Genomic DNA, 13,445 nt, shown 5'->3' on the forward strand with positions numbered 1-13,445 from the left:
CCTTCTTGCTGATGTGACTGAAACGATTAAGCTGATTGAATCAGTGCTCTTCTGTTCCCAGGTAAAACTTGTATACAACATGAGAGGATGAGGTGGACTCCATGAAGGCCGCTGCATGCCTTATCGCTCACGAGCGGCCAACTTTCGAAGACAAAACGCCCCGCCAGCTGCATTCCTTTGCCCCAGTTTGCTGCCAGCAGAGACAAGCGTACATCCACGAGATCTCTCGGTTGGTCGATACAGGAATTGTGCTTCACGGACACAGGAAAGATGGTTACATGCATGGCGACACGTCTGGATTCCATCTTCTTCTATGTTGTGGCCAAGAACCAATGCTTTAACATCTGGGCATCTTCCACTTTCTTCTCGTGTGTGGCCTTCCTTGGCTCTCTTTTGGACTGGAACCTTTGTCCTCCTGGTTTTTGATCTCTCCTCTTGTTTGGATGGTGCAGATGGGTGGGGTGGGATTCTGCTGCTGCTGGCTTTCTAATGGTCTCGCGCAAGAGCACGTACATGCTTTTGTTATCTACTCAGCTTTCTTGTGGAGTCATTGCAGATGCTGCAGACAACATAGCTTTCAAATGGAAAGGTGGGATTGCAGGATTGGATTCCATCAAGATGTCCACGAGGAGACGGTAGTGGACCTCCTTCCCTTCTGCAGGGGCCTCCGTTGCTTCCACGTTCCGTAAGGAGGCCGTCGCCGATGGCAACGAGGAGACGACGGCGGGCCTCCTTCGCCCCTACTGCTTTTACCCCGCTGCTTCCGCTAATTAAAATTTTTTATTAGAACTCCCGTCTAATAAAATTAAAATCTAAATTGAGACTGACATAAAAAATATTATATTTATATTAACATTAACACAATGAGAATAATTATATATATATATATATGTATGTATATATATATGTATATATACATATGTATATACATATGTGTATATACATACATATATATATATATACATATATATATGTATATATATATATATATATATATATATATATATATATATATATGTATATATATATATGTATATATATATATATATCATAACGGCGTCCGAACCAATCGGTAACGTTTCCCAATTCCAAATGGCCATGCCTCTCCGTTGCATCCAGTCGGCGGCCGCCATCCTCGCGGAGAGCAAGGGCACGCGCCGATGCTCCACCGCGGTTTCTGCGAGGAGCCCTAAAGGCGACCAAGCCCTTGGCCTCCCGTCTCGCCCCAAGAAGGTGAACCGCGGCTCCTGCATCCTCCCTCCCCTCCACGCAGCGCCCGAACCCATCGGTAACGTTTCAACCCTCTGTTCTGTAATTCATCTACTGACATCTCGTTCTACTGCAATCCGAGAGAGTGCTTCTTGCGATGTTGTATCTAGTTTCTTGTCATAGGAGTATTGTGGGCATACCTGAAGAGGGATGTCCTCAAGGTTATACGCAGGTTCCTGCGACATCCTCCTTGTAAGCTTGGACCTCCACGAGTTTCTCCTGTGAATATTTCAATCAACTCAACAACAGAGATTACGGAACAAGAAATAACGTGGGTGTTTCATTAAGAAGAATATGAATATAATGTGTTATTTGAAATAATTAGTTCTCCATGAGTTAATCTTGCATCGACTTGTTTCAATATTTTATTGGTAATTGTCTTTGGATATTTTCTATTTTTAATCAATCTGTTAGGAATTGCATAAAACATTTAGTGAGTTATAATTGACTGTAAGCAACAGTATTTTTTTGAATGGTTCAAAAGTTTCACTGTTGTTCCTGCTGAGTCTAAGAGATATGCACATATCAGGTAGCACATCTGCAATCAGCCCTGAGAGCCTCACTGGTTCCTTAGAAAGTGTAGAAGTTCTTGATTTAACTGGAAAAGCGATTCGCATAACCGACTTGTGGAGAGATAGGAAAGCTGTAATTGCATTTGCACGTCATTTTGGGTGATGTTATATACTCTTCTTTATTCATTCTTTCTAAAGTTGAACCAGTCTAAAGAATAATTTATACTTTTCTACTTCTTCAGATGTGTTTTTTGTCGTAAACGGGCTGATCTTCTTGCCTCCAAGAAGGTATTAGACTTACAAAGTTCAATTTCTCCTAAATTTCCTGTGGCAGGAGTTTCTTTTGCTATAACCACAGCGGTGTGTGGTTTGAATAATAATGACATCAGAGGAACATGATTAAGTATAACTTGCTTCTTCTTAACATAGAACAATGATAATATATAGGGTGGTAGAAGAGGCCCATCTTGTTCTAGATTCATGGCATAAAACTACTCACCGTTCCCCATGACATTTTATTTTCATCATGGATGCAATATTGCAGGCACTTGTTAACACATTTGTTTTCTGTGAACCCTGATGGTCAAGTATGTTGATCATCGAGGAAATAAAGGAATAACTTTTATCCATTCTTCTTAGCTACACCACAGTCTCGAGATGAATTTTAATAAGTAATTCAACAGTATGAGCCTCTGAGGTTGCATCTTCATCGAGGTTAATAATTCAATTTACACTGTTTCTATTTTGTCCTAATCTGTTTACTTTCTTTGTTATGAACCAAATGGAAGTGGTGAGCTAGATGAGTAGGCCAAATCGATTTCCTTAAGACAACATATGCTTGTTACTTGACCTTGAAACAGACAGCCAAATGATCATGTTGAGTCGTTGAAGAGAATTCACATAGAGCTACATGAATCTGTAGGTTCACTATATTGTTCTTATTTGTTTCTGTGTGCATGTCAACTGTGAAAAAGGCAAGCATTTTTAGTAAATGTTCAAAGAAAAGTGGAAAATATTTATTTTTGAGTTAAAACGAGATAGGGAGTCTTTTGTAAGATGGTAATCATTGTGCGCATATCCACTATTTTTGCATCTCATGATGTATCTGTATATATATGTGCATTTGTCTTTTCTTTTAAACACACACACACACACACAAACAATATATACATATATAAATATATATAAATATATATATATATATATGTATATATTCATATGTATATGTGAGTGTGTGTATGTATATATATATACTTATATATACATATATATATATATATATATATATGTATGTATATATATGTATATGTATATATGTATAGTGTATACATGCATATATATGTGTGTGTGTATATGTGTATGTATATATGTATATACATACATTTCTCCACAAATATTACTTTGTTCAATGCACAAAATATTATTCCCCACTTGTATTCTCTTTCTTGGTTGCGATTTCTAGGAATTGATGGATTCAGCTGGAGTTGCACTTGTTTTGGTTGGACCTGGTAGTACTGAACAGGTATGGCATTTACTAATATGAGGTGAGAGTCATTGTTTGAATCCACACATTTTTGTAACCAAATTCCAAGCATTTACTGGTAGGATAAGGTGTTATTTGTCAATGTGCAGGGAAAGAATGATTCCTTTTACACATTCATCCTGACTTGGATCCTTTATTAATTAGTTACTAATTCCTTACAATGCAAATTTAGGTTAGATAGTAATTATCTAAAATAAACATGTATCTAAAGCCAATTACAAATATTAAGATTACATGTTAAGTTTGATCAAGGAAAAGTGTGAAAATTTCTATAATTGGAGGAACTGGTGAAGTGTGTGCTCTTTTCTTAACAGGTATCTTGGGCATCACTAGCTACAAATATGACCAACGACTAGAAAGTAGTATATTGATTTAGCCACTATCATACGTTTTTCAGTAGATTATCCAATATGAAAGACTTTTTCTCTATCAATGTTGATAAAACACTAATCGTGATGTTTCTATCTGCAAGAAAAACCTCTGGCCTATGCAGTTATGCTACATCATTAATTATAATGTTCACTATTTTGTACGTATGACTATTTTGGTGCAGGCAAAGGCATTTGTTGAGCAAACCAAATTCAAAGGAGGTACGCTTCCATACAATCTGAAACATATTTCTAGATCATACTGAGGACACTCGAGAGTTTATATACTGTCGGTTGTCATTGGCTTAAATGCAATTCACAACTTCACCTGTTATGCAGAGAGCAATTATATTGCCTAGATCCTCACTTTTTGTTAAAACCATTCAACCAGGTGTTCATATTATTCTTTATCTGGGAGTTTTTTCTACCACTAATGTTTTCTTCCAAATGTAAAAATTTTCTAACTGGAACATGAAGTAGAAATCAGGATGCTTGGTTACTATGAATCAAAAGATTTCATGTCCTGTAAGATGTTGCTTATTATGAGTCAATCACTTCTCCATTTTGGCTAATGTCAATTGATCTGATTTTAGCAATCAAAATGCCTTCATGCAGAAGTTTATGCGGATCCCACCCATTCATCGTATGATGCACTTAATTTTGCTTATGGCGTATCAACAACTTTTTCTCCATCTGTATGTATTGTAAAATCTTCCATTTTTAGATATTAAAGAAAAGAACTATATATGCAAAAATCAGATTAGGAATTTTTTTCTTTTAAAAAAAGGTAACATTTTTGTGAAATATCTGATCTATCATATTTGTCTTTTTCAGGCTGGTATGAAAATCGTACAATTATACTTAGAAGGATATAGACAGGACTGGGGGCTTTCATTTAAAAAGGATACAGTGGCAAGAGGTGGTTGGTAAGTGACTATTGTAAAATAAAATCTTTTACTTAGGTCTGTGATGGCTGTTTCCTCCTAAATTTCCATGTTTTGTACGCAACATCAGAGACAGTTAATATAAATTGTGTTTGTGAATTGTGAATATGTTGTTTGACTTGGGAATCTTAATATCATTAGATAACTATCAGAATAAATATAAAGAGCATTAGCAGGCGATCAAAAAAAAGTAACAGATTAAAAGGCAAACAGTGAAAAAGACAGTAGGATTTTTGACTCTTGCTGGCCCATTCCTTCCTATCAACAATTTAACACAAAGGTTCAGATCAGAGACATGCAGGAAAGTAAATATAATTCGGAAAAACACTCTCTTACCGCTAATGAAAGCTTAGTCCATGTCAGAGCTTGTAAAGAATGATGATGAGGTAATGGTTTATACTGCAAAACAACCCATTCGAATGACTTGATTTCTATCATGGCAGCTTTCTGCATTTAAATTGATCCATACTCAATCTCGATAGGTGCATTTTTTATTATACACAATTTGCTTGATATTTTTGCCATTATTGTCAGAAGTTGGACCCCGACACAGGTTCTGAACAGCATAATAGGCATCAACTATGGAATTTCCTATATTATAATTACAAAAGAAAGATGTTTTATGATTTGTACATGAAGTTTTATGAATTATATTATGTGGTTTGACTTAATAGGTGGATGACGCCAAAACATAGCACATGTATGCAGAACTCTCATGGTCAATTTTACAGATAAATTTACGTATTTTATCTCTTGTTGACTATTATTTGAGATTTGTTTATGTTAACACTCACATTCTATATTACACAACAAGTTCAAGATCCCAGAAATAAGGGAAATTGGAGTAAGAAAAAAACATTGCATGTGGAAAAGGGTCAAATGATTAAAACTAGTAACATATGATGACTTGGTTGGCATGTTACGGCATTCTTATTAACTAATTAATAATGAGTAAGCTGACATGTTTCCATATTATTCTAGTGTGCTTCTCTTATAAAACAACTCATGCTTTCTTCTTTTAGGCAACAAGGAGGCATCATTGTAGCAGGTCCCGGAGTGAGCAACATCTTATACATCCACAAGGTTAGCACTTCCTTTCTGTTGAAATAATCTCTTGGAATTGGTTGTCATTCGTATCATGTTATATACTTATTTTCACTTGTATGAAGAGAAAATTGCGAAACAAACCATAGCCTTAGATGAGGGTTGATTAATGATTATGGTCAAAAGCCTTTGTATGTTAACCTAAGGGAGTGTAGCCAAGAAATTTTTTCCTTTCTTTCACCTTTGCATGATACACAAATACTTCGCCAAAGTTATATGACAAACGTATCACCGTCTCAAGTCCTAAAATATGTGTGACCAAATTGGTAAATGTTCAGGTGTTATTTCTTGAACATGTTTACCATATTTTTTTCTTGTGGTTAGTATGGAATTTTGTATCATTTGTTTTTTGTGTGTTGTAAATTGGGCGCACGTGTGTAAGCATACTTGTAACCGGATATCACATTCTCTGTTCTAGACATTGAATTGATATTCCCATGTAAAGGCAGAACATCATTAGAATCAAAAAAGCAATAGTCCATCTTTTAGAACAAGATGAACAATATAACTCGGCATTGTGCCATAGGTTCACCTAATAATACCAAGTGTACACCATTGTGTTTTGTAAAGTGAATTCTATTTTGCTCTCTTTTGTTATCACAAACTTCCCTGTAGATCTGAATTGAGTTCGTCGTTATTGGATTGACATGTTTATCCAATGACCTCTTTTTGTCGACAGGACAAAGAAGCTGGAGATGATCCTGACGTGGAAGAAGTTATCGAAGCATGCTGTTCCTAATAGATTGTGGGATAATTTCCCCTGATATCTTTACCGTAAGTAAGTTCTGTTTTAACACAAAAGAAATATGTCCTACAGTTTCTATCGCACTTCTGCAAGATCAGTTATCATCATTGAAATTATTTTTTACATCTAAAATCAGAGATGAATAGTTGAAGACAACTGCTCCTGCTGTCCTTAAGGCCAAAATGAAGAACCAAAACAACTACCGAGTAACAAAATGCCGATACTCTTTATGTAAAGCTCAGATGTGAATCTTGGAGAACAAAGTTCCGTTGTGTCCGTGCACCGACATGAAGGACAAGCAGGATGATTTTCTTTTTCTATTTTTGATCGTGTAAAAGAAATCGAATGCTCCTTCTGTAATGGATGTTGATGTCTTAGGTCGGATTCATATCAGGATATATTTAAATTAATTAGTTTATTCTCTTGCCGCTCTATCACTTTGTTGAGAACTCTACTATATTTAGGACCCGTATAGTCGTGTTGAATAAATAATAGGTGAACTCCCTGAAAAAACTTTTAATTTTTGGTTTTTTTAATAAACCTTTTCAAATATTTTTGCACACCTTATGATACTAATTATCCTTGTATTTTTTTATATATATACTCTATAAGTGAATCTACGGTGAACATAATAATCATATGAAACTCATGGTGCCCTTTCCCTTTTCTACTTGAATTATTATTCTTTCACCATGATAATTATAAAGTATGCCTTCATCCTTCTTTTCGTCCCTCTTGAATAAAAAGATGTGGCCAATCTCCTGAGCAATCAGGATGCCGATGAAGCTAACTCTGGTCGCATTAAACCATGGTCAGGCGTTCTTCAAAAGAAACTACATGTTGATAAAAGCTAACTCTGGTCGTACTAAACCATGGTCAGGCATTCTCTTCAAAAGAAACTGCACGTTGATAAAGCTGCAGGACACCGACCAACGGAAGCTCATGACAAAGATGCGAGCTGGCAGAATTGTCCGCTCCCTATTGGCCCATCCTCTCGTCTTCTTCATGCTGCAGTCAAAAGGAGAAATCCGAGCATCTTGTAATCTCTTTTTCTTGTTCCAATTGGCCAGTCGGGTCACCTGCTGTTCTCTCGTGTTCTTTGTCTGTCTTCCATTCTCTTTTGATGCGACTCATGGATTTCATGGGACTAACAATTGGTGATAGATTTTTTCAAACAAAATCTATCAAATTTGATGTCGGAATAATACATTAAGTATATATATATATATATATATAATCCTTTCACTCCTCCCATCCAAATATTATTCCTGGATTCTGGCGATCTACGACCACTTAAGTAGGATCTTAGAAGGAACAGCTGTGTCGCTTTGCTTGGGCTGTAGCCGTCCAATATCATCATTAGCGCAGGTATGAAAGCGAAGCGTGTCGGTCAACCGAAGGGTGAGTTCACACACATCGATTCCATATGCTCGTTGGTTGAACGACTCTGGTCCGTCCCTTCTGAAGGTTTCAGACCTTCTTCTCCTATTTCAGTACGAACTGCAAGGTGATGTATATATACCGGCACCGCAGCTCGATCCCCTCTCCATCAGACGACTCTCCCATCATCTCCGTCCACAGACCTCTCTTGTAGCTTTCGGCAGCAGCCATGGAGTACCGGGTGGCCGAGAGCAACACGAGGAAGGGAAGAAGGCCTCCGACGAGGCGAGGGCAAGTGAAAGCCAGGATTTTGGGGAGTTTAGTCCGCGCGGTCATCCCGAAGGCCTTCTTCGGGAACGGGGAGAAGGCCAAGGAAGACGGCGGCGGCGGCAGCTCCTCCGCCGACATCACTCCCACGTTGAGCGGCTACAGTTCGAGCTACGAGGGCGAGTAGCACAGGATTCGCCGGCCGTGTCTTGTGTGTGTATGTACATACAGCCATAGCTCTGCAGGAGGAGGAGATGGATGGAAGGGGGCACGCACCCGACTCTACAACTTCTGCACCACATTTCTCCGAGCAGAGCGATGGCAAGGCAGTGTCATATGAACCCTATCTTTTTTGCCTGTGTTGTTGCAAGAGCGGTTGGTTCTGTGGCAAGATTTGAGGCTGTTGTTTACCCTCTCTCTCTCTCTCTCTCTCTCTCTCTCTCTTCTTTTGCTACCATTGTCGCTCCACCGGTTGTTGATCCCTCCGCGTCTCTGCATTTTTCAAGACTGCTTCGGTTTCATTCCCACGCCGCGACTTATCTTCTGCTACAAAAGTGTTAATTATATATTATCCTCAGTAATTTATCTCTTATAATTAATTATTTTTAACCTCTTAATTATTATATTTTTTTTTAAATTATATTAAAATTTTTATAGTTATGAAAGAAAAATATTTAATTCGTTTCTTTTCATGCCAACGACTCTACTGATGAAACGTCACACGATTAATCACGTATTGACTCTATCTCATTTTAATTTATCACTATACATATAGAGTATCGATTACATAACGAGAAATAAAATTAAATATTTTATTTTTATAAATATAAAAATTTTAATATAATTTTTAGGAATATAGAGATCACGATGTTAATTTATAATTAGCTCACAACAAAATAATGTGTTTTATGTTCTATAGGCAACAAATTGTTCCACAGCTAAAGCCTTGTTTATGATAAAAAAAATTATGCATATGGGAACTAATAAAGCTTAATATCTATCATTCTAGTCAACAATGGTACTTCAACTTCCTCTTTCAACCTAGAACTAATCCTAACCATCATGATTCTACATCGATTTTTGAATAGTTGATTTTAATTTTATCAAATTCAAAATAATTACTATACTGAGACCGTCAACTGATGAGTCAACTTGATTTGGTCTAACGTCGAAAGTGCACGTCCTTCCTAGAGAGCTGATGCGAAGAACTCTTGTGACGAGGTCATATGTGGCGCGAGCGTGGAGAGTTAGTGCAGAGAGTTGGCCTTCGAGGAGTTAGCGTAGAGAGCTATTGTGAAGAACTGACCTGAGGCATAGGTGTAGAGAGCTTTCCGCTTGTGGAGGGAGCAAACTAATTTGTAAAGACAGATTGCCTTGCCCATGAGAGTCGTCTTGCAATGCCTCCTCAGCCACGCTAGGGATCCTGCACAATTGGTCAGCACCGGAGAGATGTCCCAGCATGACCCCTCCGATACTTAAGTTAGATGAACGGGAAAGGAGTGAGTTAACTATACTCAGGAGAGTGTGGTGTTTACGTGCTTGCCCTTGTTTAGTATAGGGCCTGGTTTTTTTACCTGGGTACCTGGCGACAAAGACTGATTTTTATACCAAGGCATTATCCCAAGGCTGGTGTCGACACTAGGTCATTGGGATGACATTTCCTATCATACTTTTTTACCTCTTTGAGTCAAGCAGGGAGTGGTCTCTCCTTTAATCGTTCGAAAGGAGGGGTGTGGAGGAGGCGAACTATGCCATCAACTATTAATACGGGGAAGTGACCCTTTCTTCAACTATGATGTCAGCGATGAGTAGTTTTGCGGACCCTCTTTAGGAAACTGGGGCAAGCAAGGATCGTGAGCTAATCTTCTGTTGACGACTGCAGGGAGTCAATGGGAGCTCCTATACGTTTGCTTAGGTGGCATGCTCAGCCCATGTGGCGGGATGAGTTAGTGATGTCGGTACTTTTCCTATCAAAAATCAAAACTGAGATATTTTTTTATTATTATTTTTAGTCGGTTTGCAACCCAGTTTGGTTTGAAATCGTGGTTTGAAATCGTAGTTCTGAATAGATTTGATTTAGATTCGAATTGAATCAGCATTCAGGGTTACTAGAGCAGGTAGAGCTGTCTAATTGTGTTGTGGGTTAGTCTCTGAATGGATCCAAAACTTGGCCAAACTCCATCCGAGTTGAACTGAGAGAGTAAACGGAAGCAAAGATTGGATTCTCTTCAATTGGTGCGAAGGTCTGCAAGATTCCAACTCCGAAATCTGAATGGTGGAGAAGTGCGGATTGAATGGATCGACAGTTTGGAATCCATATGAAGCAGAGAGGATCGGAACTCAAAGAAAAATCTTCAGTTGATGAGTTCACAAAAATGGCTTTGGATTTAAATTGTCTAATTAAATTAAAACTAGTCCAACAAAAAATTGAAACCAATCCATCAAAACATTACTAATCTTTTATCATTCATGATGAGTAACATATCAACTATGGGGATTATAATTATAATTTTATTTTTTTCTATAAATATCTCATGTAATATATTTATAGAAAAATATTCTTTTAATTTTAAAATTTTATCTCCTTCAAAAATGTGCAACAGAAACATACACGTGATTCATGTGGCGTGTCACGTTTAACTTTGGTTGGAAGAGTGAGTACACATCACGTCTCTCCTCCTGCAAGCAAATTATGGAGGAAATGGTCCCGCCAATGCGGGCTAAAGTAGGAGAAATACACAAACGATAACTGACATGACCACAGGAACCACATTGCAGCTCCATCTGAGCCCGAATGATTTGGGTTCCAGAGACTGTGACATGATGTAGTAGCTCGTGGAGAGGAACGGAGATGATGGGTTGCTGAAGGTGGCGCTTGCAAGAGAGGAAGACCAGCTGTGGCTTCGGTAGTTGAGAATCCTGATGATGCTGCAGAGGAGAACTCTGACTCTCCTGCATCTGAAGGCAGCAACAATTAGACAAATAATAATAATAAATTCAGCAGATGATTCATTAAAGTGATTGTTTTATTCTTGTCATTCTTAATTCTTTTCTTAGGTTTGGGAATTTGTATCAACTGCAGCTAAATAATTTGATGAGGCCCTTAGCATTCCACAGGTAGGAACAACAAAAAGTAAATTTCAGAAAGGTAAACTCTCCATTGAAGATGAGAGCTGGATTTATATTAAGGAATGTATGTATGGATTATGTGCTAAAGACTTACTATGCCTACTAGTGATGATGACAAACTCTACTGTCAATAAGGCAGAAACAAACAGGAACAGATTCAGAAATGTCAGACACAATATATCGATCCACCAAGAACACATTTGTACTATTAATGCCATAAAAGAAAAAGTAAATTCAGATCTCAAAAACAAAGGTATGAAAATTCTTCAACAATTTCTAGGTGTAGGCTAATTGATTACCATTGTTCTGTCGGCATCATCAGCTTCAAATTGGCTACACAATGAATTCCATTCCCCTTTGGACCGTGGACAACAGGCTGGGAAATCCTCAAATTCAGATCCACATCATCGGCTGCGACCAATTAAAAATATGTTCAAACTCATATCGGACTACAAAGTATCATCAAGCAACCATTCAGTTAGTTCGTGAAATGGAGTTTGCAACTTGTGGAGTATATGATAGCAACTAAGATTTTCCATGATAGCAACTGTGATTTCTCCAACTACACGAGGAAATATCGTTACGTTGTTGAGGAAAATCCTTCCTCCTTACGTGTATAAATAGAGAGCATCATATCAAACACAGATATCTTCTTCGTTTCATTCTTTACGGTATATACCTTTGGTAACATACTCGGAAATTACTTCTCCTTCGTAGGTACTTGGATCAAAATTGATAACAGCATTGCTTCCATTATACTTTATAGCTGCCTTGTCGTAAGCCCTAGTGTAGACAAACAACAAAGAGAATTAGGAAACTGGTGTTGGAAATTAATATCGAGAGATTCGCGATCAGCAATCAGAAATTTCATGCCCGACACAACCTTGCAGCTTCTATTTCGCTGTCGAACAGTCCAAGATATACGTACCTGCACATCCATGCATAGGATCATAGCATTTTGCAAAGGATAACACTAACAACTAAGCAGGAACAAGGATCGTAGCATTGATGTCTCACTTCTTGCCAGGGAATTGCCCTATCCGAGCTTCCCAACGACCACACTTGTGAAGGGTCACTCCTCTGTATTTTGAACCACCCCTTGAGAATCGCGTGCTTTGTCGACGAAGAAAATGCACAAATTCTACCTTTGGTAGGTATTTTATCTAAAATTTGATAAAAACAAAACCACAAAAAGGAAATATGAGTTGAGCATCCAAAATACTTTTGTACCTTTTTTTTTTTTGAATTTAATTACCTGCTTCAGATCTTCTTCATAGTCACTAAGATTGAAATTGATGTCAGCATCGACTCCCCGAAACCTGATTGCAGCTCGATCATATGTCCTGAAAGTAGAATGCCACTGCGTAAATAGCTAATAGACATGACACAAAAGGAACAGAAGCAGCCAATAAAACCATCCTCACGTTGCAGCAGCTTCAGCAGTGTCAAAGCCTCCTGTTACGGATCGACCAATCAAATTCAAAACAAACAGTAAACCATCAGAAAATTTCCGATCAGATCAATTGAATATAGAACTGCTTACCCAAATACACCTGTTTCCCACAATCCCTAGCAAAGAGAAGCAAACGGATGATAAATCACCTAAATTTTGGGGGAGAAGAAGCAAGATTCAAAGGGCAAAGAAAAGACGCTAACCAAATGTGAGATTCCCATCTCCCTGTCCTGCGGTAGAACGTGACGCCCCGGTACTGAGAGCTCCGAGACCGCGGCCCCCTGCGACTCTTTTTGGTCGGCGGTTGATGTGGAGTGAGATCCATCCAAAGAGGCAATGGCGCCAGCGGAAAGAGCTGCTTGGTGACCAACCCAGGCTGCTGCGGGGCTCCGATCCCGTCCCCGTTCTCGCCTTCTCCCGACACATAACCCTTCAAGATACTGAACTCGTACGCTGCCGCGGGTCGGGTGGAGCGGGAATCCTCGGCATCGAGGACGGATGAATCGGTGGTCACCGAATCATCCATCTGCTCGCGGCCGGACTTCGCTTCCAGAGATGTCGAGTCGAAGGACGATGCCAAGTCGAGGCCTAGCATCGCTCCTCTCCGACTCATGTCAGAAGAAGCACAAAAAAGATCAACCGTCCTCGATCGGATTCGACCTCTTCTCGATAGCAACCCACTCCACCAAGTGGGATTCTTCGCTATTTCAAGTGGTACCGAAGAAAGATAA

The 13,445-nt window shown here is 38.6% G+C and overlaps 2 protein-coding genes and 1 long non-coding RNA gene across 4 annotated transcripts; 2 read left to right on the forward strand and 1 right to left on the reverse strand.

Annotated features, from left to right (window-relative positions):
* The first annotated feature begins 1,060 nt into the window (after positions 1-1,060).
* On the forward strand, positions 1,061-6,919 carry LOC103996927 (thioredoxin-like protein AAED1, chloroplastic). 2 transcript variants are annotated; one of them, XM_009417993.3, is made up of 10 exons: positions 1,061-1,288; positions 1,799-1,940; positions 2,024-2,069; positions 3,244-3,303; positions 3,878-3,914; positions 4,308-4,387; positions 4,527-4,618; positions 5,659-5,719; positions 6,420-6,518; positions 6,622-6,919. In XM_009417993.3, the coding sequence occupies exons 1-9, from the start codon at positions 1,093-1,095 to the stop codon at positions 6,477-6,479; spliced, it is 774 nt and encodes a 257-aa protein (XP_009416268.1). In that variant the 5' UTR covers positions 1,061-1,092; the 3' UTR covers positions 6,480-6,518; positions 6,622-6,919. The 2 variants fall into 2 exon arrangements, with proteins under 2 accessions (XP_009416268.1, XP_009416269.1); XM_009417994.3 differs by having other exon boundaries at positions 6,420-6,514.
* Positions 6,920-7,373: 454 nt separating this feature from the next.
* LOC108951189 (uncharacterized) lies at positions 7,374-8,734 on the forward strand. The gene is made up of 2 exons (XR_001975507.2): positions 7,374-7,886; positions 7,980-8,734. It is a non-coding gene; the product is annotated as an uncharacterized LOC108951189 (long non-coding RNA).
* Positions 8,735-10,740: 2,006 nt separating this feature from the next.
* LOC103996928 (APETALA2-like protein 1) lies at positions 10,741-13,432 on the reverse strand. The gene is made up of 9 exons (XM_009417995.3): positions 12,918-13,432; positions 12,805-12,830; positions 12,686-12,716; positions 12,517-12,604; positions 12,279-12,424; positions 12,145-12,189; positions 11,941-12,044; positions 11,561-11,672; positions 10,741-11,090 (listed from the first exon to the last, which is right to left on the reverse strand). Coding segments are annotated over exons 1-9 (963 nt in total). The 5' UTR covers positions 13,328-13,432; the 3' UTR covers positions 10,741-11,089.
* Between the last annotated feature and the right edge of the window lie 13 nt (positions 13,433-13,445).

The sequence above is a fragment of the Musa acuminata genome, chromosome BXJ1-9 (assembly GCF_036884655.1).
Source record: "Musa acuminata AAA Group cultivar baxijiao chromosome BXJ1-9, Cavendish_Baxijiao_AAA, whole genome shotgun sequence".
Lineage (NCBI taxonomy): Eukaryota > Viridiplantae > Streptophyta > Magnoliopsida > Zingiberales > Musaceae > Musa > Musa acuminata.